Genomic DNA, 26,752 nt, shown 5'->3' with positions numbered 1-26,752 from the left:
GTGATGCAACCTTAATGGCAACTTAGAGGTTTGGTGTCTAATCCTCCCTTGCCTAATCCCTCACCCTGAAAGTCCCCTTTGGGGATCTGTCCAGCAGAAAGGAGCAGGCGGTGAAGAACGATCCCCACTGGTTTAGAAGCATTAGGTGGTATGGCCAAGGCGAGACTCATAAGCTGCACCTCTTTTTTTTCTTTTTTCCCCTTTTTATTTTGGGTTCTCGTTATAAATATTAACAAATTGACAAAAAATACACAGAGAGATAATACTGAAATACAAAATTCCTTTAGGATGCAGGTAAGGACGATTTCTGCAGCCTTCACATGGTAGCAAAACATTGGTATCAAACATGTCACAAGGCGGGCGCGACGACCACCGCTCTGCATGCAGCTGGGATGCACGGACAGTCTGCTTAGAAAAGGCTTCGGTACAAAGTGAGGAACCCCACGTGCCACAGCTGGGATTTGCTCCATCCCATCACTTCTTGACGGCCACTTTCCATGAGCTCCCGCACCCCAAAATCAGCCCCGGCAGCATGGGGCTGGAGCACCAGGAGCATCCTCATGGGCACGCTGCTGGCATCCCAGTAAAATCCATGCATATCTGTAGAATGCATTACAAATATGAAGTTATTAAAAAAGACCCTATGAACGTTTTTCTCCCCCCCCCCTCCGACCCCAATATCAAACATGGTGTAACGCCATCGGAACTTGGAAAAGTCAACAGAGGTTTCCAGAGATCTGATTGCTTTCAGAAAGGAAGTCGTCGACACCCACGCGCACACGGCTACACGGATCTGAAGCTGTAGGGAAGAGATCGAGACCGGACGGGACAGCAGATCCTCCGAAGGAACTGAGGTTTAAAGGCTTCTGATATTCCTGGCAAGGTGCAGCATTTGGCAGAGTTCTCACCCGCCGGTGCCTCATTGGGTTCTGTGTGCTGGGAGGCTCTGGGGAAGGGTTTGCAGGGAGAGCAGGAGGGAGCAGGAGCCGTTCCTGCTTTATTCCTCGTGGCAGATCCCAGGGAGGCCGAGCTGCATTGTCAGAGAGGGTGAGCACAAATAGTCTGGAAGAGAAGCCAACAGCCTCCCATGTTACCAGAGAACCCAGTCATTCCGACGGAGGAGCTTTAAATGCATATAAGACTGTTTAGGCCCAGACCACAAAGACTGACAAACCACCAGGAACGGGGCACGGCGGCCTCAGAAAAATAGTCCCATGTTTTAGTGACGCCTTTTGCTCGTAGTAGATACACAAACGAAGACTGATGCATTCATTTTTGCCACTGAATTGCAAGGCAGCGAGAAGGTAAGTCAGTACAGCGACGAGTTTGGGAGAGGAGTCGGACCTGTGTGCATGCAGGTGTGTGCTGAGTGTGTGTGTGCACGCGTGTGCAAGCACGTGGTTGTGCACGTGTGTGTGTGCGTGTGTGTGTGTGCACGCGTGTGCATGCCTGCGGGTGTGTGTAAGGTGCACAGGAAAAGCTGCAGGGGATGGGACCCATCGAGCAGAGCACGAGGCCTCTGCCTTGCTCCCTGGGAAGCGCTCCCCTCTCCGGCACAGAGCTGTGCCCTGCAGCCCTGTGAGCCCCAGCAGTGCGGGGTGCTCAGTCGCTGAGGACGGCCCCCGGCAGCTCGTTTGTCAGCGTGTGCCAGCGCTCGATTTTCTTGTCCTTGTTCTTCAGGCAGTCAAACCAGTGCTTCAGCCGCTCGCCTTTGGCGTTGATCCCCAGCACGACTCCACCTTGAGAGACAGAGAGAAGAGGTGGCTGTGCAACAGGGCACGTTGGGGCACAGCAGGACGCAGCCGTGCCAGCCCTTCCCAAGGCCCCCGCTCGCAGGTCCCATTTGCAGTTGTGGCAGCAGAGCTATCGGGCTCCTGTTAGCAACACAGCACCGCAGCTGCTAACAGCATCGCTTCGGTGGTACTTTGAAGCCCAGACATCCAACAGAGACAAATGAAACCTCCCTGTTCAATTGGATTTTTTTATTTTTTTATTTTTTTTTTCCCCAGGAAAAATAATCTGGAAATGAGGAATGGGGGATGAGCTGCTGTTGTCTGCTTGGGTTGGGGAGAGGAGGCTCAGGTGCGCAAGAGGAGGAAAGCAGAGCAGAAAAGCAGCAGGAAGGCACGTAGGGATGGAGCACAAAGCAGGAGGATGGAGAAGGGCAGCAGGTGAAAAAGGAGTAGGCATATGAGATGGAGATTAAAAAACATGAGCGTGAGAAGAGAAAAGGTAGTGGGAAAAAGAGAGAAACCTCAGATAGAGAAAGGGAAGAGGAAGAAGTGAAGAACGAAAGAAGCAGCTGGGACAGAGGGACGGTGGTGAGGCAGGACGGGAGGTGGAAGGGGGGTAAAGTGGAGAGGAACACAGCAGGGGCAGCAGGAGCACAAAGAGAAGGAAAAGGGAGGTATTGAGTGAGGGGGCAGAGATGGGACAGCTTCTCCACTGGGAGAAAAGCCAGGGGAGAAATTGGGAAAGAAGAGAAAAGCAAGGAATGTTTGTTCTCCACTACAGCTGTAAGACATTTGGTGCTCCGAGGGGCCCCACTCACCTATGAAGTCATTTGATTTCCCGATGTCGTAGTCCCACACGGTGACTTCCAAGGTCTTTTTGGCCAGGTCGCCATGCTTTATCTCATAGCAGAACTCCTGCAGGGAGACCACGAGTGCTCAGTCTGAACCCACACAGAGCCCAGTGCCCACGGAGCTCACCTCCATCCCTTCCCGCAGTGACCAAGTTGGTTTATTTTTCCTTTTCACTCACAGCACTGAGAAAAGCCCAGTGGGTGAGGACCACAGACCCACCTCGTTAAATTCAGGGTTCAGCGTCTTCTTCTTCACTGCCGTCTTATGCTTTGACTTCTTGTCCTCATCTGGCTTCAAATAACTGCAAGGAAACGGCTCACCACATCAGCGCGCAGCCGCAGGGCCAGCAGGCAGCAGGAGCATCCTCCCCATTGCTGTGCCCCGGCTCTGTTCCCATGCTAGCACCACTTTCCAGCTTTTGCTCATCATTAAAAATTAGGGTTTGCACCAAGAAATATCGCTTGTCTGTCTGCTCAGCTGCCAGCCCTGCGGACACGATCTACGTCCAAAATACCACGAAAAATGAGGACTCATTCTTTTGCTTTAGGGATTGAGCTGTTCCTATGAGCATTCAGAAAAGAAGGGGTGGGTTTTTATATAAATGTCTCCAGTCCTGAACAGCAATTAAAGAATCTGGAAGCATTCTGCCAACAAACTCCACCACTGAACTCCCACAGCCTGCATTTTATCTCGGTAGCATCATCCCAACAAACACCATCCCTATGAGTGCTGAATTTTGGGCCAGAGTACGGGGGACAGGGACAAGGGGTGAGGGATGGGTGTGAGTTACATCCCTTCATGAGATTGCTTAATTTTCATTTCGGGGAGGGGCGGGGTGGGGTGCACTGCCAGCATCACTCACGTCTTGACATAGGGGTCGGAGTATCCATTGGCATCCATGGCAGCCAGGTGGGCGCAGCGGATGATGCCCACCAGCAGGCCCTGCTTCTGCGAGCTGTACTTGAGGGAGATGAGGATCCGGCCGCGCTCCTCCAGCGACTTGTCCTCTGTTTTGTCTATCTGGGGAGGGAAAGTGCCCAGTCTGGGGTTGCTGGCCCACTCCATGAGCATGCACCGGGTTCAAAACCAGCCCCAGTGCTGTTTGCAATGCGCTTTCCGTGTCACGCAGCCCCACGGGGACACGGCTGTGACCCCTCCCACTCACCGGCAGCTGCTTCTCCAGGCAGATGCTGAAGTTTTTGGTCTGGTTGGGCTTCAGCTTCTTCAGTGGGATCCGCGTCTCCCCGATGAACTCGTTGTGGCGGAACTTGTCCTCGTCGCAGACAGAAATCCTGGGAGGACACAGTGCAGCATGAGCAGGGCACAGCTATCTCTGTGTCCCTGCTGCTGGGGACATCACCGGGGGTCCCTCTGCCTCCTCTCCCACCAACGTTTCCCTTGTCTTCCAGCCTCTCCTTCACCCCTTTTTTAGATGTTCCTACAAGCTTCCCATCCTTTCACTGCCCATTTCCCTCTCTGTCAGACATTTCCCTTGCTGCCCATCTCTCTTCTGCCAGCAGGACTGCTCTCCACCTTAGCAGTTTTTGGTAAATGGGATCTATTTGGGAGAGGGAAACTCAATTACAGATAAATAGTGCCCTTCAATCCCATGTCAGTGGAACAAATGGCACACTGTGGTTTACCCATGGGTGGAGGATCTCTCCATGGATGGTTTTATCCACGGGTAGGTGATCTCTTCATGGGAGTTTTATCCATGGGTGGAGAATCTCTCTGTTGGTGGTTTATCCATGAGTGGGTTCTCCATGGTTGGTTTCTTCAGGGATGACTTATCCACGGATGGTTTCTCCATGGAAGGTTTATGTTTGGGCTGTTTATCCATGGGTGGTTTCACTATGGATGGGTGGTTCATCCACTGGCAGTTTGACCACCAGAGGACAAGGACCTGGAGAGGTGCTGTGAGGGATGGCTCAGCAGTGCTGCACGGGGAGCACCAGGCCAGGGGAGCGGGCAGAGGAGAGGGGTTGGGAAAAAAGGCCAAGGGTTTTCGCCATGGGGAAAGCACTCTCCAGAAAACCATCACCAAATGCAGCGTTACTATAGATACTCCCAGAGAAAAACACCCCACCAAACACCAAATTCTCAAAGAGAATCCGAAATGCAGGCTCACTATTTTTTATTCTACTTCCCACTCTTTTTCTTTCAAAGACCCAAACCAGCAGAGGAGCAGCAGTAACTCCATACAAGAGGCAATCACCTGTGCGTGTGGGGAGGGAGCACTGAGCGCAGAGCCAGCTCTGCTCTTACACCAGGCCAATGCAGATTTTACCTTCTGACAATGTGAGTGACACGTTCCCCTGCCCCACACTCTCCTGGCTGCCTCCCCAAAGCACCCAGAGGAGCCAAGGCAGCCTGCTGCTCTGCCAGCCCCAGCCCTGGTTCTTCTCTATTGAACCACGTTGGGCTGGCGGTGCCCCGTCAGTGCCGAAATGTGAGTCAGATGAATGCAGCTCCGAACCCAGCCCTGCCCTTGGAAATGGGCATAATGCAATTACACCAGCTTGAATTTTATTACAAGGAATCGTTGTGATGGAATTCATATGCCCTGGGTTAGAAAATCAGCTCTATGACAAACAGAGAATCCAGCAGCCTCCCTCGCTCCCTGCGTGAGCCCTCGAACGGGAACATCACCCCCTCACGCCTCTCCCTTCAACACAACTCGCTTCCTCATGCTCTGACACCTTCCAGCGGGGGTTCTGGGCTGTGGGAGCACTGTGATGGGGTATTGGATGCCCACGAGCATCCCCACTCGCTGCCCTCCCACTGCTCCGGCCCTGACTCACTGCAGCTCCGGCCGCCCCACTGCTGACTCACGGCGTCAGCCCGCATAAGGAGCGGCTCCGGCCTTATTGCTGGTGCAGAAAGAGGAGGATGAGGTCAGTGAGGAACTCATCTGGGGCCCCCCACCCTTTTCTGCATGCACAGAGCAGGCAGCGGATGCCGGAGATGCTGCGCCTGTCTCTAAGATCCCGTGCGGTCCCTATAGCAACTTGGATAGCTCTCAGCGGATGTGCAGGACGTGGATGATGCTTACATGTCATAAAGAACACGGGAAGAGACAGCGGCCTGGGACTGCCCAGCTCTCCCTGGAACAAAGTGAGGTTTCATTGCTGGGCTCCATCCCAAAAGCTCTGCATCTGAGCGCACAAAGCACAGCAGTGCAATGCCCACACGGCTCCAGCACAGAGCAGCCTGGGACCCCACGGCCCAGGGAGCTGTGCTGTGCCTTTCGGACCCGATCAAATACTATTTTCTGAATAATATATGTAATGAGTCATGGTGTTTGTCAAACACATGATTAAACAAAGAATTCCTGGCATTCGCGGGCACGCTGAGTAGCACATGAATAATGCATCGCTCTGCCAATATATCTAGATATGAATAATCAGATCCTGTCCCCGGCCAGCTCTGGTATTTATTACCAATGTGATCTATTTACTGCCTATTACACGGGATTATTTAAATGTAGGTGATCGAATTCTGCCCACATTCATGTCCCTGTTGGTTTCCCATGCCCCCTGCATACCCCCCCAGCCCCATAAAGCAGACAGCCCTGCTGCTCGGGCTGGGACTGGACGCGGGGACTTCGCTTGATGAATGGATGAGACCCTTCAAGATCCTCCCACCTGCTGCATTTCCTGAAACCCGAAGGATGGGGGAGCTTGAGGGGGCTGCTTCATTAACAAAATGCTGCTTGCTCATCACTTGTATATCAATCACTGCTGCCCCACAGGGCCACGTTTGGTGCTGGGTTCCCAGCCAGGAGCAGCCCAGCTGGGCAGGGAACACTGAGAGTCCTTTTGCAGCCCTGAAGCCCCGTGCTCCCTGGGCAGCTTGGAGGCAAAGACTGCGGTGCTTTGATCCACGCTGTTGTTTTTCCGTGGAAGGGATTCCACAATCACAGCTCTGCCCCTCTGCAGCCCAGCACCAAGTGCCCAGAACCCCTCAGCCCCATCCCATCAGAGCTGCCACCCAGACACATCTGCCTCCATATCCATTGGGAGATGCAATGTGCACCTTCTGCCCGACCAAACATCCCCTCCCCCAAAAAGCAGGCAATCTGAGAGAGGAGTTACACCAAAAGCTGCACTTTCTACCTCATTTGTAAGGAGCTGCATCTCATCTGAGCGTGCCTCAGGATAAAGAAAATCTCCTTCACCAATACCTTCTGCTGTGAAGGTGGAGAAGAAGAAAGAGGAGGATGGGAAACGGCTCTTGGGGAAATGAAAAGCAGTCAAATTTTGAGTGCTGGCTCCTTCATGCAAGATTAAGAACGGAGCCATGGGAGCCCAAAGCTTTGTATCAGCAGAGGAGCAGCCCATGCAGTGCAGCAGCCCTAGCCAGGATGCTTCTTCTACCCTAATGCTGTTCTTCTCCAGAGCCACTTCCAGGAAAAGCAAAAGCTCCACTGCTTCTCTCTGTTCTCCTGGCACAAAACCCATCCCAGGGAGGAGCTGTGACCACAGGAGCCTGCAGGAAGGGACACCACAGCACCGGGCACAGCATCCCTGCATCAGCCGTGCAGGGTACCAGCAGTGCAAAGTGTGGTTTGGGGCGTTGGGCTCCCTGCTGCATTTCAGCACATATCTCAGCAAACATCTCCCCCAAACTGATTTCCACGCTTGAGAGGCTGCAAACTTCAAAGCCTGCAGTGGAAAAAAAAAAATCCCCACCGCTAATAATAATAAACCAGAGGCTTTCCAGCCCGGCGAGCCTGCGGCGCTTTCAGTATGACTAATATTTTCCATGTGAAATAATAACCCACGGTGCTGAATTCCTCATCTGCACACACACTGTGACAACAGGTGGGCTCTGCTCCCCCAGCAGGGCTGCGCTGCGGGCACGGGGGAAACCATCAGCTCCAGGGGCAGCTTTGGAGCAGCAGGGCCGGGTTCTGGCTGCGGGGTGGATCCACGATGTGATGGGGCCAGGATACGACAGCCTGCCTGCACGTGGATCCCCATCTCCCAGCCTGCATGGGATGCTCTCCCAGCACTGTGATGCCGTGTGATGCTGAGCACACAGGGACCAAACCTCAACCAGAGATGATGAGAAATACGCCCGAACACACGTCTCTTATCGCAACAGTTCACTGCTCCATCCCAAAAGCTGGGACAGGAGGAACCCATGTCTCCAAAGGGGAATGATGGGTGGTGCAGGGAGAGGTGCCGGGGGTCCCCAAGGCCCTACCGCAGCGTTTTGCGGATCATGTCCTCGTCGGTGATGCCGTAGTAGGTGAGGGTCTCATTCCAGGTGGGGTTCAGAGTGTTGCGCAGCGTTTTGGTCCGCAGCTTATTTGCCTGGAAAAGCGATGGAGGTGAGTGGGAGCCGGGCAGCCCCACGGGGAGCCCCCCATCCTCTCCCAAAGCACCCAGCCCTGCATCCCCCCTGCTGGTGCCCAGGCAGCAGAGTCTTGGCAGAGGCAGCGAGAGCAGGGATTGCATTTATACAGCAGGAGTGAGAGGGGGGGGTGGGAAAAAAAAATACCACGTCTTTTCAGGTTCATTAAAAACGACCAATTTGCAGTTCTGGCTGGTACTTTGCATTCCCGCTTCCAGCACAGCTCCCAACCCTGGCTGACTCAAAATAAGAACTGTAAATAACTTCCTTCTAATGCGTTCTGTTAGCGGGGGGAACACTTCCCAGCACTGCAGCTCTGCAGGCGCAGCCGCGAGCGTAGGACCCCCACTTTGGGGGCGGGGGAGAGGAAAACAGACCCTGAGCCTTCACCCTGGAGTGGAGGGGTGATACTCAGCCCTGGTGTGTGTGCCTTCTCCCCTCTGCATGGCCCCAGTGCTGCCCAGCCCCCCTAAGCTGTGTGCCTACAAGAAGGGGAGCGGTGCGCAATGGAAGCGCTGACAGCTCTCCTATTTCCCACGGAACTCAGAATGTGGTTAAAAACTCCCTCTGCTGCCCTGAACGTTATGAATTAATTCGGCTGAACCATAACGAGTAAACACACCTCCCCCCAAAAGGTCTTTCCTTTGGTGGTAAACTGAGAGCGTAATTAATATTCATCACACATACATTTAGCATTTAAATTCCGCATCCCCATCAGTTACACCGCGCTCTCACTACACATCAATATCTTTAATTACTCTTCTCTCCAGCAAGCACTGAACTTCAGGAGATGGAAATATTTCCCTTACGAGTGATACCACGCGTTATTACGATCGGAGGGGCTCAACATGCAAAAGAAAGACAAAACCAAAGCAAAGCAGAGCCGGTTTGCTCCCAGCTCCCAGCGGGGAAACCCTCACTGCTCCAGCGGGGAAAGTGATGGGGAGGGAGGGAGAAGTGAGTGCATCTCACCTTGCTGGCCCCGGGAAGCAAGTGCAGCTTGACATAGGGGTCGGCCAAACCGTTGTGATCCATTGGCTTCAGGCCCTGGGGGAGAGAGCGATGAGCAGGGTTAGAGCAGCTAACAATCCCCAATCCTGTTTGTGGCTGTGCTGCTGCTCGCTGCCCTCAGCGGAGTGGCACAGCCATGGCACGGTCACAGTGCCAATTGGTGATGGGTTTTGTGTGTGGCTTCCAAGCAACCATGGAGCTGAAAGCGATGGCAGGGCGATGCCCCAAACCTGCACAAAGTCAATTCCACAGTGAAGGGAAGCAATGCAGGAGCATAACAAACAGAGCTTCTGTTCCCAGGTGGGAATCGCAGCCCTAGAAATGCCCCCAGGCTGTGTGGGAGCCTTGCAGGACTGTTCCATGGCTGCAGCTGGCAGAACTGTGCCCCTACGGCAGGGTGGGATGAGAGCATAAGCAGGGGCTGCTTTAAGATGGATAAGAGTGAGGAGATGGGTAAATGGCCGCATGCTCCATGTGCATGGGACAGCACTTCCAGCCCCAGCTGGGCTCCATCCACAACTTGTCGAGCCTGGAGCCTCAGGGACCATGTGCTGACCTCGGGGAGGGCTCTGCCCTGCGGCCAAATGGTGCCCAGCAAAGAGGATTTGGCTTTTCACCCAGAGCCAGCAGGATAAAAATATCAGCAGTGAATGTAGGCTGCATGGCTCTGCCTCGACAGCACCGCAGCTCGCATCACCTCCCCAGCACTGCCATGGGAGCACAGGGAGAACGGAGCTGCAGGGGCACTGAGGCACACAGGGATGGCCCCAACACGGGTTCAGCGCTTGATTTGGGGCTCAGCACCTAATTTGGGGCTCAGTGCTCATTCACTGCAGAGAGAAGCGGGTGCTGCTCGCAGGCTCCGTGCCCCACTGCCCGGATGCTGCATGGCAAATGAAATCATAAAGCGAGCAAGCAAATTCCCATGAAAATGGATGGAGAGAGAGAGGCAGCTCCGTAATTCACCCATCCATTCAGTTCAATTAAATTACCTTCTGAGAAGGCTATTAAAGGCTTTTTTAACAGATGTGCTATGGAGGATGGAGCCTGCAAAATGGGTCCCAATGCCACATCCAGCTCCTTGAGAGGTTGGCAGTAATATGAGGACCCCAGGAGTGACAATGCCATCATCCTCACTGCGCGGAAGGCCATAAAGCTCTGAGAGAGCCGAGGGATTATCAATAGGATTTAGTGGCAAGGCAGGTATCCCTGTGCCCTGTTAGGGGAACTGAGGCACAAAGAGACCCATCAGGGCGACCCCTGGAAGGATGAGCCCTGAGCTCCTGCTCAGCACAGCAGTTGATGGCTGCAGAGCAGAAAAGGGGCATTGGGCCACAGCTGGTTGGGTTTAACCCAGGTTGGTGCCTTCAAGAACCCACGAACCCCCTCCACTGCAATAACGGGATTCAGAAGGAACACCAGCTGATGTGAAACTGCTGGGAATTAAACTAGAGAAGCAGGAGGAACAAAAGGAAAAGAGAGGGCTGTCTGGGGGGCGGTGGTCTAAAGAAGGAAGACAAATGATGGAGCAGCACAGCCCAGCCCAGCCCAGGGCAATGCGTGTCCCAGCACCACCCTACAGCTCTGCAGCTCCGGCCCCGCGCCGCCCGCCAGGGTCCTGGCCCTTACCTTTTTGTAGTCAAGTTTTGGCAGCTTTCCCCAGGCGAGAGATGAAATGAGAGCGAGCAGATGGCGATGTAAATAAAAGAGAAAAATGGGAGAATGAGAGCAGAATGGAAATGAACAGGACTGCAACGCCTGAATGTCAGCGTGGTGGGGGGTGTCCCGCACCGTGAGCAAGGCGATGCCGTGTGCAGGGTCAGCTCCTGAGTGCACAGAGGGAAACTCAGGGCATGGAAGGGGATCCTGGTCCAGCAGTCCCAGCCCTTCCCAACATCGTGGGGAGGGGTCCCTCCAGGCCCCAAGGCTGGGTGAAGGCCAGGAGCTGAGCAGTGCCTCAAAGCTCCATGCATTCAGAGGCACAGTCAGGACCTCTGTTGGATGTTCTGCTTTGCAATGTGAAGAAAAAAAAAAACCACAAAAAAGCCACCAACCCCAAAACCAACAAAACCAAAAACAACCCACACCAAACCAAAAAAAAAAAAAAAAAACAACAAAAAAAAAACCACCCTAATTGCTTCAATCATGCAGACGGCAAAGGAGCTGAGGCAGAGCACTTTGTGGCAGTGATTAGCAGCATTTAAAAGAGCCATTTATAAACTGACAGCCGGTCACAGCGTTAAGTCAATAACAACATCGGGTTGGGAGCTTTGCTAAAAAAAAACATAAATAGCTGCAGCCAGCGAGGCATTGGGATGGGGCTGGGATGGAGGGGATGCAAGCGTGGGATGGAACTGGAGGAAATGTGGGCGTGGGATGGAGTTGGGGCTAGAGGGGATGTGGGCATGGGATGGAGTTGGGGCTGGAGGGGATGTGGGTATAGGAAAGGGCCACATGCTTTCAGCAGGGCTTTGATGGCCCCATAATGCCCACTGCTGCTCTGCTCCTCACTCACCCGGTGCCGATACGTACCTTGGCCTTGTTGATGGTGCAGTGCAGGGCGTTGTTCTCTTGGTCATAGAGCAAGCTGAAATCCAGTGTTCCCAGAGCAGCTGTGAGAGAGACATGGGGCATTATTCATCAGAGACATCCAGTACGACCTGGCTTCTCGCCTAACAAGTGCAAAAGGAGTGGATGAAAGTGTTGGAGGAACGCAGAGCATCATCCAGCGAGCTCTGGGACAAAGCAGAGGGTCTCTTGGGGGGCTGTTCCCCATTCCTGGGAATATTTGGGCAGTGTGGCCAAGTCACCATGGGGACACACGCTCAGCACATCCCGCAGCACTGCTGCCATGCCCCTCATGCGTATTTTCACGCTGACACCTTCAAATAAATGATCTGCCAATGGGATCTTCTCCCAGTTCCAAGCTGTACATTAAGCCCAGTGAGAATGGAAATACTTTTGTGATTGAGATGAAAAAACTGCTTTCAAACAGAGCAGTGCTCCCTTACAGCGTTGGCAATCTGGCTGCAGCGGTGCATGGGTGCAAGGGGAAAGGCCAGGAGGGCAATGCATGGACCTCGGCAGCAGGAGTTAAATGGGTTTGAGAAATTCTTTCCCTTTATACTGAGCAAGTCACACCAACAGAAGAAATGAAAAAGCCGGAGCAACCTACCTCCCTGCATCCCCCCAAAAACAAACAAACAACCACCAAAAAAACAGAGCAATTTTGCTTAACACCAAGGCAGGGCTCGCTGCCCAGGAGGTAAATTGCACAAAGCGTGTGGCAGGAAATTGGGGGTTTTCTTCCCATTGCAAAGCCTCTGCAGAGCAGCTCTGCGGGGGTGGTGGCCGTGCAGGGGACTGAAAGCTCTGTGCTGTAATTTCACAGCCATCTTCCAGCCCAGCCGCGCGCGAGCCACAGGTTTGCTTGCTAGCAAACTGAAATCACTGCTCCTGAGCAAATATTTTTCCTTCAAAGGAAAGCAAATATTCAGAGGGGTTTCTGCCAGAGTAATGCACCTCCTTTGCTCTGGAGTAATTTCATGGCACGTTAGCTGCCAGTTCGGGTAAGTCATAAATCATGAGTTCACCCGCAGGGCTCAGGAAGGTGGCAGGGATGCAGGTTGAGGCTGAACACGCGACAACTCCTGAGTTCCCCATGGGTTCAGTCCAAGAGATGCTTCCACCCAAACCATCAAATGATCACCACCTGAATCATCCAAAACATCCAAATTATTGCCATCCAAAACGTTGCCACCTAAACCATCACCACGCAAACCGTCCAATCCACCCAAACCATCACCATCCAAACCAACAAACCACCCAAACCATCAAACCATCACCACCCACTCCATCAAACAACCCAATGCATCCACACCATTGCTACCCAGACCAACAAATCACCCAAACCGCTCAAACCATCACCATCCCAACCACCCAATCTATCCAAACCACCCAAAATATCACCACGGAAATCACGGGCTTATGCCAAATTCAAACTTTACAAACCCAGCCCTTTGCTTATGGAAGATGAACCCTCCACAATCACAGCCTCTCCGTCCCCACCAGCCCTTCAGCCAGCCCCAGCATACTCTGGTATTGATTATAGAAAGAGGCATGGATGGCTGGATTTGGTAACTGATAAAACAAAGTAAAGGCTTGGTGTGGAAACTGGATTTGGTCAGGAAATCCTAATAGAGCTCCATGTCCAGCCATGCAGTGCTGCAGCAGATGCACGCCTGTGGCTTCACACCGCAGGATGGGCATTGGTAGTGCAGGAGCAAGTGAGTTTTGATTCCCAAGAAACCAAGCTGTCCGCTTTTATTGCTTTCATTGCTGTTATTGTGGTTATTGCTTTCCCCCTCCCAGCCATCCTCGCAGCTGAGATGGAAGTGGATTGTGCTTTTAATTAGGGGAGCAAGTGCCTAAAAAAGAAAAGGGCAGCAATTAGGCAAGAAGCACTGTTACCAGACATATTTAACTCTGCTGGACTATTCTGAATGCTGCCCTCTAATCACACAGACTGCAAATAAAAAATAATGTAAATAAATGCCTTTGTCAGGCATCACAAAGGCAGCTTAGCGCTCACCAAACAGCAGGCAGGAGGTATCATTATTATTATGATTATTCTGCTCCAGTGATAAAACAACCATTAGGAGCTGTGAACTCATTAGCAGGTTCTGACCCTCCTTCCCAGCCACGAAGTGGGAGAGATGGATGGGAAGGTGCCACCAACGGTGCTAGGAAGAGAACCAAATCTGACTTGCACGGAACGTGGCATCTTCCACCATGGACCTTTGGGCACGAGTGGCCCCAGAGCAGCACAGAAACTTGGGCACAGCTCACAGAGGAAGGCAGCGATGGCATTTTCCCTTCCAAAACTGAGGAACCTTCTGCGTCGTCGCTGCCATTAGAAAGCCCAGCAAAGCGGCGCTCTGCGAAAAAGTGCAAAAACTCACTACAGGACTAATTAAAAAGAAGCCCAAAGGCCTTAAGTCCCTCTGCTTATCAGCACTGGTGCTCCCAAGATAATCTGCTCATGGATTTTGTGCCAGGGAGATCAGAGCGGAGCGGTAAAGAGACGGCAGGGGATTGTCTGGATTAGGGCTCCCTTACAGAAGGCACAGGTTCAGTAACCTTCAAACTGGGTATTTTTTAATGTGCTATAAAAGATTGGTCCCCATTCTCCCATTGCTTTCATTTCCTTCTGTGACAGAGATCGCTTTAAAGGTCCTGAAAGGCAGCGAGTGATTCTGTGCGCTTACAGCCCCATGCAAAATGTCAGCAAATGACTCCGCAGGAAGAACAGAAAGGATCTGTGCCATTTCCAAGCCGGGCAGCCATGGATCACCATGGCCGGTGGGTTCTGAGAGCCCCTGGGTTCACCCCTGGCCAACAGCCCACTTGATGGGGTGGGTTTTTTCCCCCAAATTGACAGCAATCGATATTTCTTCATCCCTGACACGCTCCGGCACAGGGAGCTGCTCCTTCCTGGAGCTGTTTGATGGATGCTCATCAGCTCCTCTGTCTTCTCCAGGAGGAGTGTTCAGAGGAACACTTATCTGCTAGGAACAGTTCAGAGATGCAATTATGTTTTACAGCACTAAATGGTCCCTGATGTCAGCAGCAATTAGACTTTCAGCAATTTCAATTTGGAGATGGCCTTCAAATCTCTCCCTCTCTCTCCCTTTAATGAAATACAGTATTGCAATTAATAACACCTCCCTCCACCCCAAAAAAAAAATAAACTGCTCTCAGCCTTAAATACAGAGATGAAAGATGCGGGAGGCCCCTGGTGCTGGCACTGGCCCTCCCCTGGAGGATGGATGCTGACCAGAGTCCCTTTTGTCCCCATGCTGGGGATGACACCAACACCACGCATGTGCAGTCAGCACCAGCAGAACCACGGTGCGATTTGGGCCGATCTGGGTGGGGGTTGGTTCAGTTTGCTGACTAAAACCCCGTACTTCTTTTGCCCTTCTCCAGATTGAAAAGATGATTGAAAGGTTATAAATGTGTGAAGGAGTTGTGATCAGATGTAAATATCCCCATCCCCACAATGTGTGTCTCCCTTCCACGCATCCCCCTCTTTCCCCGTCTGCTGGGTACCCCACAACACCATCATTATCCTGTCTGTCCTTAAGCAGCCAGTAATTAATACCCACGTTATCACTTTGCCTCCCTAATTATAACTTTGTGATAAAGTAGAGCCTTCCTAAATAACCCCAGTGCCCTGATCCCAGCCATGAGCTGCAGACTGAGCCCCCTCTCTTCCATGGGGTGGGAGCCATGGCTGGCAGCTGGTGGATGGGCAAAGGGATGGGGAGGGACAGCAGCTGTGGCTTGGAGCTGTGGAGTAACACCAGGCAGGAATATGTGTAGGGAAACCTGAATAAATGCTGCATCTCCCCAACCAGAGGCAGCTCAAATCCTCCCAGCACTGTGACACCCACAGGAGATGGGACAAACCCCACACCTCTTTGGGGCTGCACTGGGAGGGAGCATCTCTATGGAGTGATGCATGGAGCATCCCTTGGGGTGATGTCTGGAGCATCCCTAAAGAATGATACTTGGCACATCCCAGCCTAGCTGCACCAAAGCAGAGGCCAAGGTGGAGATACTCAAGACACCCATAGAGGTGTCACCTGGGCACTGCAGTGGGTGGCCCTTGGGTGCTGTCCCAGCCCCAGCACTGCCGTCCCCACACCCCCACCAGGGATGCTGGCTATACCACCACCACCAGCCTGCCATCCACACTGGGATGGGTCCCAGGGAATGCGCAGTGCAGGTGACTAATGCAGCCCTGAATCACCCACTGAGGATGTGGGGGACTGCAAGACACTCCCCAGCCCAGCTGAGCCTCAGATCAGCACAAATCCCCACCCAGCTCCCTGGTGGTGAAACGGGGCCAGAAAGCCGTCGGCTGGCTTTTATGGATGGCTGCTGACCGCAGAGGAGGAATAGGCTCACCCCATGCATTTGTGTCCTAATAGCAGCCAGGGTCATTCTGCTCTGTCCCCTGGCTGAGAGCCTGCCATGCCAGGGGAGGACCCAGCACATCCGACTAAGGAGCCCAGCAGTGCTGCTGACACCTGTTACACTGCAGGGAATGCTGCTCCCAGTGCTGGCACCCAGCACACAGCCCACGGCTTCCAGCATCACCAGTGCATGGATGGCAGCACCCATGGGTGTTGGTGGAAGCGACGTGGCCCTGAGCACATCAGATCCCATGCACACCTCTGCCCTACAGCCCGACTGCCCCCATTCCTATTGCCAGCACGAGCCAAGGCAATCTGATAATTAGAGCAGCAAATAACCCAAATCCGGTTAAAGTCGCTGCTAACTGCCTGGCTGGGACAAACATGGCTTAGTAGGGAATAGCTCCCTGGGCACAAAGCTGCTCTCCTCCTCCTCATAGGCTGACACGACCCCTACTCTGGGCTGGGAAGGAGGCAGTGCCTCCGTGGGGCTCACACCCATAGCCCAGCATCCCCTGGCCGCAGGCAGCACAGGGCACAGCAGCTCACTGCCTGGGACAGTGCTCAGGACCCAACTGGCAGCCATCCAGCGCCGGGAGAGATGCCCAGGTGGGGCTGGAACGTTTGGCACAGGAAAAGCCAGCGCCTGCCTGGCACGGGGCCGTAAACAGCTCTGCTCGGTGGGAGCTCAGCCTGCCCCTTCCCTGTAGATGCGCATGCTGCGCCGCTCAGCAGCACTGCCTGCTTCCCCCATCACCTCCGGGCTGCAAACTTTGTGCTCAGCCCCGGGCAGAATCTGGCTCCTAAGGGTTGGGCTGAGCGGAGACCTTGGTTTGTATCTGAGCTGGAGGGCAGTGATGCTACCCCAACCGCCACGGCTGGCAGAGCCAGACAGCAGCTGCTCTGCAGCCCTGCAAGCTGCACCGAGCCGGGTGGGAAGGACGTTTTGGATGGGGAGGGGTTAAACCGAGCTGCAAACACCTGCATCTGCTGGAGCTGGGCTCGGATGCCCCCAGCCCCTGTGATGCAGATCTGTGTCAGTGGGTGAGGAATGGTGAGAAGAGTTTGCAGAGGCTGAAGGCAGCGATTCCCGGTGGGTGCCATTCCAAGCCGGGCAATGCCCATCACTGGCTGAGCACCCCTCAGGGATGAAGCAAAGAGTCCAAGCCCAGCCAGCAGCCACCGGAGAGGGCAAGGAGCGGGGCCGAGGCAGGGAAGCGGCCGCAACGGCAAACGCAGCAACTGGTGGCTCTCGGGAGACTTCCCCAGTTTGGGTCCAGCGCCCAGCCTGGCTGCGGCAGGGATGCTCTTAGCTACAACCCCCCCACCTCCCCCAAGGGGCAGCACTACGGTGACAGCACAGGGTTTGTCACCGCTGCAGTGCAATGCCATGACAGGCAGTCGGCACCAGGAAGGTCAGCGAGATGGGGACCGACCCGCAGACCCGCACCCCGCAAACTCCCCGCGCCAACTTGGCGACTCACTGCAGTCGTCGGACTCGTAGCCCTCCGGGTCCACCGCCTCCTCGGCTGGAGGGCACTTGGCTGGCGGCGGGGCGGGCGTAGTGCCATACGCCCCAAAGAGCTGGTCCACATCCTCGTCATCCTCGCGGGGCGTCTCGGTGGGGCCGACCGAGGGCTGACTGACCGCAGGACGCAACGTACCGCTGCGGCCGACGGCAGCGGGGAGCCCGCGGGGGAAGCGGGGAAAGTAATCGGAAATCTGCTTGATGGGTTTGATGGGGCCGGGGCAGACGTCGATAGCCATGTGCTCCTGGATACTTATGGTCGTTTTCTCTCCTTTTCGGAGTGTCATGCATGCGGCTGTCCCGGCGTCCCCGGAGAAGCGAGGAGGCCACGACGGTGGTGGCGGTGGGCACGGGCTCCGCCGGGCTCCTACGTGGTTCTCGTGCCCTCAGCCTCGGCCGCCGCACGCATGCTGCTGCCGCTCGCCCCGGCGCTCGCACAGCCCCGATCCTGCCAGCTCTGCCTGCGAAGGAGTGAGCGAGACGGAGCGACGGCTGGGAGGCAGGGGGTGGGCTCTGGGTGATGTCACCAGCTAGCAACAAAGCGGCACCGGCAGCGGAGGAATGAGGGCTGTGGCCGGACCCGGGCTCTGGGATGGGCATCTGCTCACTGCCCCTTCCCCAGCACGGCCACGGGGGGCTGAGAGCCCTCACCGATTCTCTTGGCTCCCGATTGCAGCACACTGTTTCCCGAGCCCCTCAAAGGAAGGAAGGTCACAGCGCATCACAAGGAGCCCCGTTCCGCTGTGCTGCATCCCCACAGTCGTGGGTTGGGATGGAGCTGACCTGGCTTCAGGGGACCGCGTTGTCCCCGTGCCCCACGGCTGTGCCCAGGAGGTGCCGTGCCACGTGCTGAGCGCTCAGCCCTCTCTGTGCCCCCTGCAGAAACGCCTGCACCAGAGGATGGAGCAACACGTGGTGCTTGGATGCTTGTGGCACAGAGCGAGGTAGAGGGAAAAGCATCGTGGTGTGACGTCCCCATGCTCCCTGGGTAGGAACAGGGACATGGACATGGGCAGGGATAGGGACAGGGACATGGGCAGGCTGCCCAGTGAGGTAGCAGCAAGAGAACGCTGCAGCATGCTGGCAGAGCTGCCTCCAACTGGTGCTTCCACCTGAGCTCCTGTGCTCCATCGATGCATCTGCGCTTCCACGTGACGCCAGGAGTGGATTTTTGAGCAAGGAGTGTTGGAAGAGAACAGCTATGAGAGCGTGGTGCAAAAAGTGAGTGAGAGGGCAGCTCCAGTGCTGCAGCTCAGTGCTGGCTCTGATGTGACGTGGGGACACGCCAGGTGTCACGGCCGTGTCATGATAACCATGGGCAGCACCACCAGGTGACCCAACAGCATGCAGAGCCCATGGCAATGTGCACGGAACTGCAGCCTCCTGCAGCCTGGCATGCAGATGTCTCCTAAAAATAAAGCTTCGTTCTTTGGAGATCTTCCCCCCAAACCCAGCAAAGTGACGCACCACCTCTTTGTCTAATGAAAAATTCCATTTCTCATTCAGGTTTTGGTAAATGTTAATGGACTTCCCTGACTCATAACGCTCTGACACTCGGCAAACTCCCCCCATTCGTTCCTTGCCTGGAAGCAAAACGTTTCTCCAGAAGCATCCAAATCTGTCATTGCCCTGCACCTGGACACAGTGCAGCCAGGTAGTGGTGAGGGTGAGGGGTGGAGGCTCCGTGCTGCCCGGCCTGGAGGTGCTCCCACACTCAGTCTCCATCTTTGAGCGCAGGCTCCAGGATGCGGTGCAGGCAGCAAGAAGCAAAAATTGGGCCCGAAGCCCAGAAAATAGCAGCAAATTCCCTCTTAAATAAAGGGCATGTAAATAAATAAATAAAATCGAGTTACGTCCGAGCGCCTAATGTCGTTATTGCCATTACACGAGCATCATTATTTCAAATGTTTTCTTCAATAGCTTGCAACTCAAACAGGGAAGGATTGCTTTGCCGAGTCAGGAAATAGAGGCTGTAGGGTTGGGATGAGGCCCTGAGCTCTGCAGCCCCGGCAGCACAGATGGGTGATGCTCAGCCCCTCAGGGTGCAGCCATACAGGCAGGGTGCATGTGGGAATCAGTGAGGGAAAAGCAAAGGCAGAACTCGGGGCTGGCAGAGCTCCCTGCTGTCAGGACAGGATTGGCCCCATGGGCAGCCCCGTCCCCAGACACAGAGATGGAAAGAAACAAAAACAAGGCTAATAGCCCAGGTGGGAATTTCCAGTTTCCATCAGGTCCCGAGCCTCCCGAAAGCAGCTGGAGATTTTCCTCATCTTTTGGTGAGTCCCCACCTCACAAACCAAAGCAGATTGTCTTTGCTAAGCCGCCCCTTCCCACCTGCTCGCCCCGCAGGCTCTCACATGTGGGCTCATGTGATGGCCAGCAGGTAATGGGACAGAAATAGCACCAGGCTGGGAGACAAGTGCAGGGCTCGGGGATACAAAGCCGGCTGCCAGGTAAAGCCTTTAATTCCCACCGTCTGTCTAATGCTCTGGAATGTGACTTGCTGTGATCCCTCACCCCTCCCTGAGAAGGGCAAAAGCAGGAGCTGCTCCAGCTCCAGTGCTGGCATAGGGATGGATCCTGCCCTGGGATGGCTTCAGCTTGATTTCAGTGTTTTGAGCAAGGGGCAGAAGCATTGCATACACACATCCCAGCCTCTCTCTGCACCACACAGCTCTGCAGTGCTGCACAAACGGGATGAGGCAGCATGTAAATGAAACACGCACCCGAAAATCCAGCCTGCCCTCAGCACACACTTCAGCCAAAGCTGTAGCAATCACTAAGCATCCAATTCTGCTGTCAAACTCCAGGTTTAAGTCGACAAAATTGAGAGCTGATTCCTTCTTAATCCATTCCTTTCCAAATGGAAAGTGCGGCGACGCGACAGCACATCTCCATCGCTTATCAGAGACTCAACAACCGACCCCGTGGTTATTTCATACTCTGTCAGCTCAAAACCAAACCTCTGCTGGAACGCAGAGCCGTGACACAGGGCAGCCACATCCTGCACAGCTCAGGCATCTCTTCTGCTCTTGCCCCACCGGTTTCAGGCCTGACTGAAGGCACAGCAGGCATTAAGGTTGCCTGCTTGAGATGGGAGGAGCAGAGGACACCAGGACTCCAGTCCCTGCGTGACATTTAGGTGTTCAGGACTTGCCTTGTCCTCAGCCTGCCCTGCTAATAGACAGAAAACGTGTTTGGCTTTCTTCAAGTGATTGCAGAAGGGGCTTAATTGATTGGCAATGCATGCAACACAGCAGCAGCAGTGAGAGGTCCTGCCCTCGGCTCCAGGGAAGTGTGCGTCACATCCAAACTGCTCCAACACCCCCTGTGCGTGCTAAACAAAGCGACAACAGTAATGACAACTGGGAAATGGGGCTGAATTGTGCTGAGAGGCTCCATCCTGGTTGGTGTCACAGTTTCTGGACGAGCAGGGATGGCTGCTACCTGGCTGTATCCAGAGCTATTTGGGATGGGCCCAAAACAGCCCGACTTTGGGCAGGGCGTGATGCTGAACGCACACCATATGTTGCCATTTCCATGCGAATCCCAAAATAGTCGGCGTTTCGTTTTGTGATTTTCAAAGCACCGGGTTGTGGGGATGCAGGGCAGCAGTGCCTGGTTCACTCCATGGGTTCGGGACGCAGAGGCACACTGGGGTTTGGGGTCGGGCACAGAGCTGGGCCAGCACTTTGCTACCTGGAGGCACAGCCACCACCTGCTGCACCGCCGATCCCTCGCTGCCAAGGGAAGGGAGAGCTCTGTGCTGCATCAACTCCTATTAGGCTAATGTTATCTGCTCCCGGTGCCTTTCTGAGCTGGAGCCAGCATCCTCTGAGGTTTCCCAGCTGGCTCGCCTCTGTGCTGGTTTGTTTGCCTCTCCCAGCAGGACCAGGTGATGGGGAGCAGAGCCACCATCCATCCTGCAGCGGGGCCTCAGCAGGGGCTGTGATTCGGGCTCAGTTCATGTCCAGGAGCAGAGTTAACATCAGCATTTAGGGCCTGGCCCTGTTACCATGGAAATTGATAGACTTTCTGCTGGCATTTCGGTGGGAGGAGGCATTTCGGGCGTCGTGCATTTTGGGCAGGGAGCTGGATGCCAGCAGAGGGAAAGACCACCCATCACCAGCAGCGTCCTGAGCTCCGGGGATTTGTGAGACAACATCTCAGTTTGGCAGAATTAAAGAGCAATTGGGCTGCATTACGGAGCATTATAGCAGCTCCTCTCCCACCTACACATCAGGCTGATATCCTGCCAGAAGCGATCCAACCTGAGCCCCTGGTTAGTGCTGAAGGTGCCCGTCACAGACCCAGAGCTCTGCGCTGAGTTGTGCTGCATTCTGCAGGGCTCCCTCCTGGCTCAGCCCCATACCTGCAGGGTCCCGTGGGTGGGATATGGAGGGAGAAGCGGGCAGGTTTCAACCATTTCTTCTAACGAAGCCATCTGGGAGGCACCTCCCAGGTCATTAAGCAGACAGAGGAGTCACTAGATGGCCCTGCTAGTCCTGCTCATCCGATCACAGCATGGATGTTTTGAAATGCTCTTGCTGATGCTCTGAGGGCTTCTCCCGAGCCTGCTCCCTGCTCCCAGCCTCCCTGGAGATGGAAGAGGCTCTCTGAGACCACGTTCCCAGGGACCATTTCCTTCCCAGCATCCCCAGGACATCACTGCTCTCGTCAGACATCACGGGTCTCTGCTCGGGGTAATCACACTGACAGTGATGGGTGTAAGAGCCAGGGAACCATACAGTGAACATCGTGTTGCTGGCTAATCATGACATTAGCATTATTGGATTAGAACATTTGCATAATTTGGGTACAAGTCGCTACCTGCGCCGGGACATATGTTGACATGAATTTACATCCATTTGCATCCCAATGAAGCTCTTCTGATCACATCGTGGGAAACCCAGCTGTGGACAGAACCAGCAAAGCCCCGTATGCGTGGGTAGTTCTTCCTGAGATCTTACCCTGTGTCCTTTGATTCAATGATTTGTTTTTATAGGAAGGGAGGAGTGAGATTCGATTACTTGATTCCTGATTCCTAATTTCCAGAGCATCCCTGAGTGCTTTCTAATGCACTTGTAGCGGAAATGCTAAGTCATGGCTGGAAGAAGTAATCGAGCACCTGGTGAGAAGGCAGGGCCAACCTAGGGGAACTCAGGTGTTTGCAATTCAGAAGGGGTAAAGCCAGGATCCACCCCTTCCCAGATCTCATTTAAGGGCTGGCAGTGGAGATGAGGGCATTTTGCTGGAGATCCCTGTCTACCAGAGACCTTCCAAAGGTAAGTGGATTTTCTTCTTTTATTTGTATGTCTATGGGTGCACTGTTTTTGCTTGTTCTCGTTTGCTGTAGTTTAGGATTGTGCCACCCTGCTGGTATTGCTGTAATTTCCATCGCATCTTAGAGCCCCAGCCCCAAAGCTCCCATTATATTTCTCTTGGGTTCTTCCAAACACTGATAAAACTGGGCAAAAAGCTTGGATGCAGCAAGTTGGGCCATTTCCAGATGCAGCTTGCAGCCTGGACACCACTGCACACTTTACAAATAACAGGGACTTATCTGCAAGCCTCTGAGATGACGCAGCTTCACATGGAAGGTGAAGGCTATTGGGATTAAATGTGTGAGCCCAGCACAGCCTGAAGTGCTCGGCTGCTGCAGGGAGCAATGCTGCTGTGTAGGCAGGAGTGCTTCTCCAGTCCTACTGCCTGACGTCCCTGGGCTCTCTTCACCCAAACCAAATGCATCTGCTTGGCTTCTCTTTTCTTCTTGATTAGAAGAAGTTGAAAAGCAAAGAAAAGGCAGGAAAACACTATTCCTGTAGGTGAAAGCAGTGCTGTGCTCTGAGCATCTCAGAACCCCTCTCCCCAACGTGTTGGGCTGCAGAACATCCCAGCAGCAAGGAAGCACAGCCCTGGTGCTGCAGCACAGAGCAGAGGCATTTGGCCTCAGCCACAGCGTTTCCCACCCACCTGCTCTGAGCATCCTCCGAACCTTCAAAGCCTGTTAGTTAGCATCCCTCTGCTTTAATGGCCCAAGCTATTAAAGTGGGGGATGTTTCGAGACTTTAAACAAACATGTCAAGAACGCTGGCTGGAGGGCAGCTGGGAGCTCCATGTGGCTTTAGTGAACTTGCAGCCCACGCTTTTGCTGGCACGTATGGTACTTCACCTCAAAGCAATCTCAGTACCTGGAAACTTCTGGACTTGTGTATGAGAAGTGGAGACAAAACCTGTCTGAGAGGTCAGATGGACCTGATCTTAGTGGGAGAGAGGAAGAAAACCATAGTTTCTGGCTCAAAGGAAGAGCACTGTTTGCATGGCTGCCACCAGGTGCTGATGCCAAGGGCTCCAGGCAGTGAAGGTGGGAACACGGCACCAGGAGGAGGGGGTGCACATATGCATCACTGCTGGGACGTGGGGCATAGCACCTATGTGATTTATGGCTGTGAAGATGGGATGCTGAACGCTGACTGTCGGAGTGTTTGATCAGCCTGGGGCTGTCAGTGTGGCTCCCAGCTGGAGGCACCAGATAACAGCAGCAAATTAACCCCATTCCCCTCCCTGTCTTTTGCGGTGGACATTTCAGAAAAGAAAAAGCAGGGAAGGGAGGCAAGCCCAGTAAACCAGGCCTGCTGCTTCACAACCTGCTTCTCTTCCTGCAGTGCTGGGGATGCTGCAAGGACCCTGAGGCAGAGCCTGGGGAACACGGGCTTGGGAACACAGCTGCTGGTACTTGAAGAGGTCAGAGCCTAGCTCTTCCCAAAGCTGTGCATGGAGAGGATGCAAGGCAGCACGGTGAGAGCAGAACTGGCATCAAATACACCAATATGGGGTATGGAGCGTGCTGAAAAAAATCAGAGTCCCATATGTTTTCCACTTCGCAGAGGCACTGAGATGGGCAACATCTGACTTCTGCTTTCCCTTTCCAGCCCTCTCACTCTCCCCTCCCTGCCTTTGAGAAACAGATGCACCCATTCATAACCATGCAAAAGCAAGTGCGCATTTGCTTTTCTGACTGCAGTGCAGCTGGTGAGGCACAGGAGGGAAAATGATGCTCTGTATGAATACACAAATTATCCGTGCTGATCTTATTACACTTGAATAGCAAACGAGCAGAAAAAGAAAACATGAAAGAGAGAGGCATTGTTTGGGCGGCGCCGATGTAGCATCATTATTGTTTATCCTCTCAGAGCACTCCATCATCCTAATCCCACTGCCTCCTGCAGTGATAGGTCAGCGTGGAGCAGTGGGATGTAGTGCTGGGAGCCCTGGCAGGTCGAGGCCAAGCATCCCATAACTCAAGGCATCATCAGTGCTAAAAAGATCCCTGTTCCGCAATATGTGGGGGTGAGATAAGAACACAAATCCTCTCAAAGGTGTTTTTATTTGTCCCATGGGTAACAACCCAAAGCCACAGCACAGTGGTAAGAGGGAATAGAAAGCAGCTTGTGCTCAGCACCAGCCCTGAGAGCACCACATTGACTACAGTGTGGTCTTGGGTATATTAAAAGAGCTTTGCAGCCCCCCATGTCCTGCACACCCAGGTGTGCAGAGGGCTGGGGCAGCTCCTCCTGGTGCAGAGGCATTTGATGAGCCCAGCAGCTCATTCTTTACATAGCAAGCAGCAATTATGGGGAGTGCAGAAAAAACAGGCGCAAGGTGGGAATCTGAACAGCTCGCGAGTCACCTGCTATCAAAACAGGAAAATGAGTGAGTTTCCTACTTAGCACTTACTACATCAAGGTGGCTTGGTGATGCTAATTAAACAGATATCACCCAGATGCAGCCAGAAAGATTTACAGTCCTTGTTTGTGTTTCTTGGTTTATTTTTCCATCCTTTGAGGCAGCACGAGAATGGCCATGGGTGCAAACCCAGCCCAGAGGCAGCAGAAGCTCCTGTTGAACAGGTTTCTCCAGCAGGATGGGGCAGAGGTCTGTCACTGTGTGCAAGGAGAAGTGAGAATTGCCCAGAGCTGCAGCCTGCCCTGATGGGAAGGCCCTGTGGCAGCACCCAGGTGGCTCTGAGCAGCAGGAAAGCTCCAGTCCAGGGACAAGAGTGGGAAGGGGCAGAGGTGCTGCCTATCTGCTGCATGCCAAGGTTTTACAGACAGTTCTCAGTGCCAGGCAGGGATTGGGAGAAGGAAAAGAAATGCAGTGTGGGTGCCTTCAAACAAAAGCACAGAGCCTTGGTGTCACACAGCTGCCCTGGTTCTGTTGGTTCTCTGCTATGAAGGCAGTAAGAGGAATTTCTTCTGCAGTGTGAAAGTGCAGAGCAAGGGTTTGGGTGTGGGGCTGCCTGGGTGCTGGCAGGCAGCACACGTCATGCTCCCACCTCCGGGCTGCTGTGGGTGTACACTGCAATATCATCATCTTCTGCCTCTCAAGCATCGCAGGCATCTCGGTGCTACCTGAACATACTGCTAATCAGCCCGTGGTCAGGGACGAATGCGAATCAACAGCTCTAGAGAGGAGCCTCCTGCAAGATACTTACCCATTGCCTGGCATCTTGCACCTGCTGAAAGGCTTGTTATCTGACTGCAGCATCAGCCCTTCCAGACAGCTTCCAAACCTCTTCTTCCATAGCACTCATGAAAAATACCATCTGAATATCAGTGGGATTTATGTGCCCTGGTGTGCTGAACCATGGCACGCAGCTCCGATGTAGGAAGAATTCCCTTTCCCTTCAGTCTGTAGTTGCAAAGCAAACCCAAACTTGGCAGCTTACACCCAGTGCTTTCGGCTCTGAGATCCCACAGCTGACTTTCTCACATGCTGGTTGTTTTCATGGTAAGCAGAGCATTGACCAGGCAGGATGGCACAAGAGATGGTGGGTTCTGGGAGTTCTTCATCCTTGGACTAACGGCAGCTCCCCAGCAGAACAATCCCAACAGTAACCATTGAGGTGCTTTTAGAACAGGAAAAGCCAAACAGATGGAAAAGCTCTGTGAAACCTTGAAGCTGAACGCAGGGTAGAAGGGAAGACGGAGCAGCCAGGGCTGTGCACGCTCAGTGAGCAATGCAGAGAAAGCTACCATGAGCTGACTGTCAAACCAGAGCAAGTGACAAGCTTTGGGAGGCTGAGGGACGGCACTTGACAGGATGACATCCAGTGCTGGCTTATGCTCAGTGATGACATGGCAAACCTTTCTCTCAGAGGGGCTGAGGAGCAGACCTGTGCCAAAGCACCAAAGAGGGGCAATACGACAAAGGACAACTTTCAATGCAGAATTCAATTACACTCCTGCTGTGTGAACCACTGTTCCATGGCTGGGCTGTTCTCTTTCCCT

General features: G+C 53.8%; 1 protein-coding gene across 2 annotated transcripts; it reads right to left on the bottom strand.

The window, feature by feature from the left end:
* Positions 1-182: 182 nt before the first annotated feature.
* DOC2B (double C2 domain beta) lies at positions 183-17,966 on the bottom strand. Of its 2 annotated transcripts, XM_019621859.2 has the most exons (10): positions 17,419-17,965; positions 11,487-11,566; positions 10,584-10,607; positions 8,916-8,990; positions 7,794-7,903; positions 3,751-3,877; positions 3,448-3,605; positions 2,805-2,886; positions 2,552-2,648; positions 183-1,739 (listed from the first exon to the last, which is right to left on the bottom strand). In XM_019621859.2, exons 1-10 carry the CDS (start codon positions 17,747-17,749, stop codon positions 1,603-1,605), a joined length of 1,221 nt encoding a protein of 406 aa, XP_019477404.2. In that variant the 5' UTR covers positions 17,750-17,965; the 3' UTR covers positions 183-1,602. The 2 variants fall into 2 exon arrangements, with proteins under 2 accessions (XP_019477404.2, XP_085097144.1); XM_085241018.1 differs by lacking the exon at positions 10,584-10,607 and having other exon boundaries at positions 17,419-17,966.
* Positions 17,967-26,752: the final 8,786 nt, after the last annotated feature.

Source organism: Meleagris gallopavo, chromosome 21, assembly GCF_905368555.1.
Source record: "Meleagris gallopavo chromosome 21, MGAL_WU_HG_1.1, whole genome shotgun sequence".
NCBI lineage: Eukaryota > Metazoa > Chordata > Aves > Galliformes > Phasianidae > Meleagris > Meleagris gallopavo.
This window is presented reverse-complemented; position numbering and strand designations above follow the sequence as displayed.

Coding starts and splice junctions, on each gene's coding strand:
- DOC2B (XM_019621859.2), bottom strand. CDS start 17,749: ATGACACTCCGAAAAGGAGAGAAAACGACCATAAGTATCCAGGAGCAC. Junction 8,991..10,583: donor CAAAACTTGACTACAAAAAG/GTAAGGGCCAGG, acceptor TCTCTCCCCCAG/GGCCTGAAGCCAATGGATCA. Junction 7,904..8,915: donor TGCTTCCCGGGGCCAGCAAG/GTGAGATGCACT, acceptor TCGCTTTTCCAG/GCAAATAAGCTGCGGACCAA.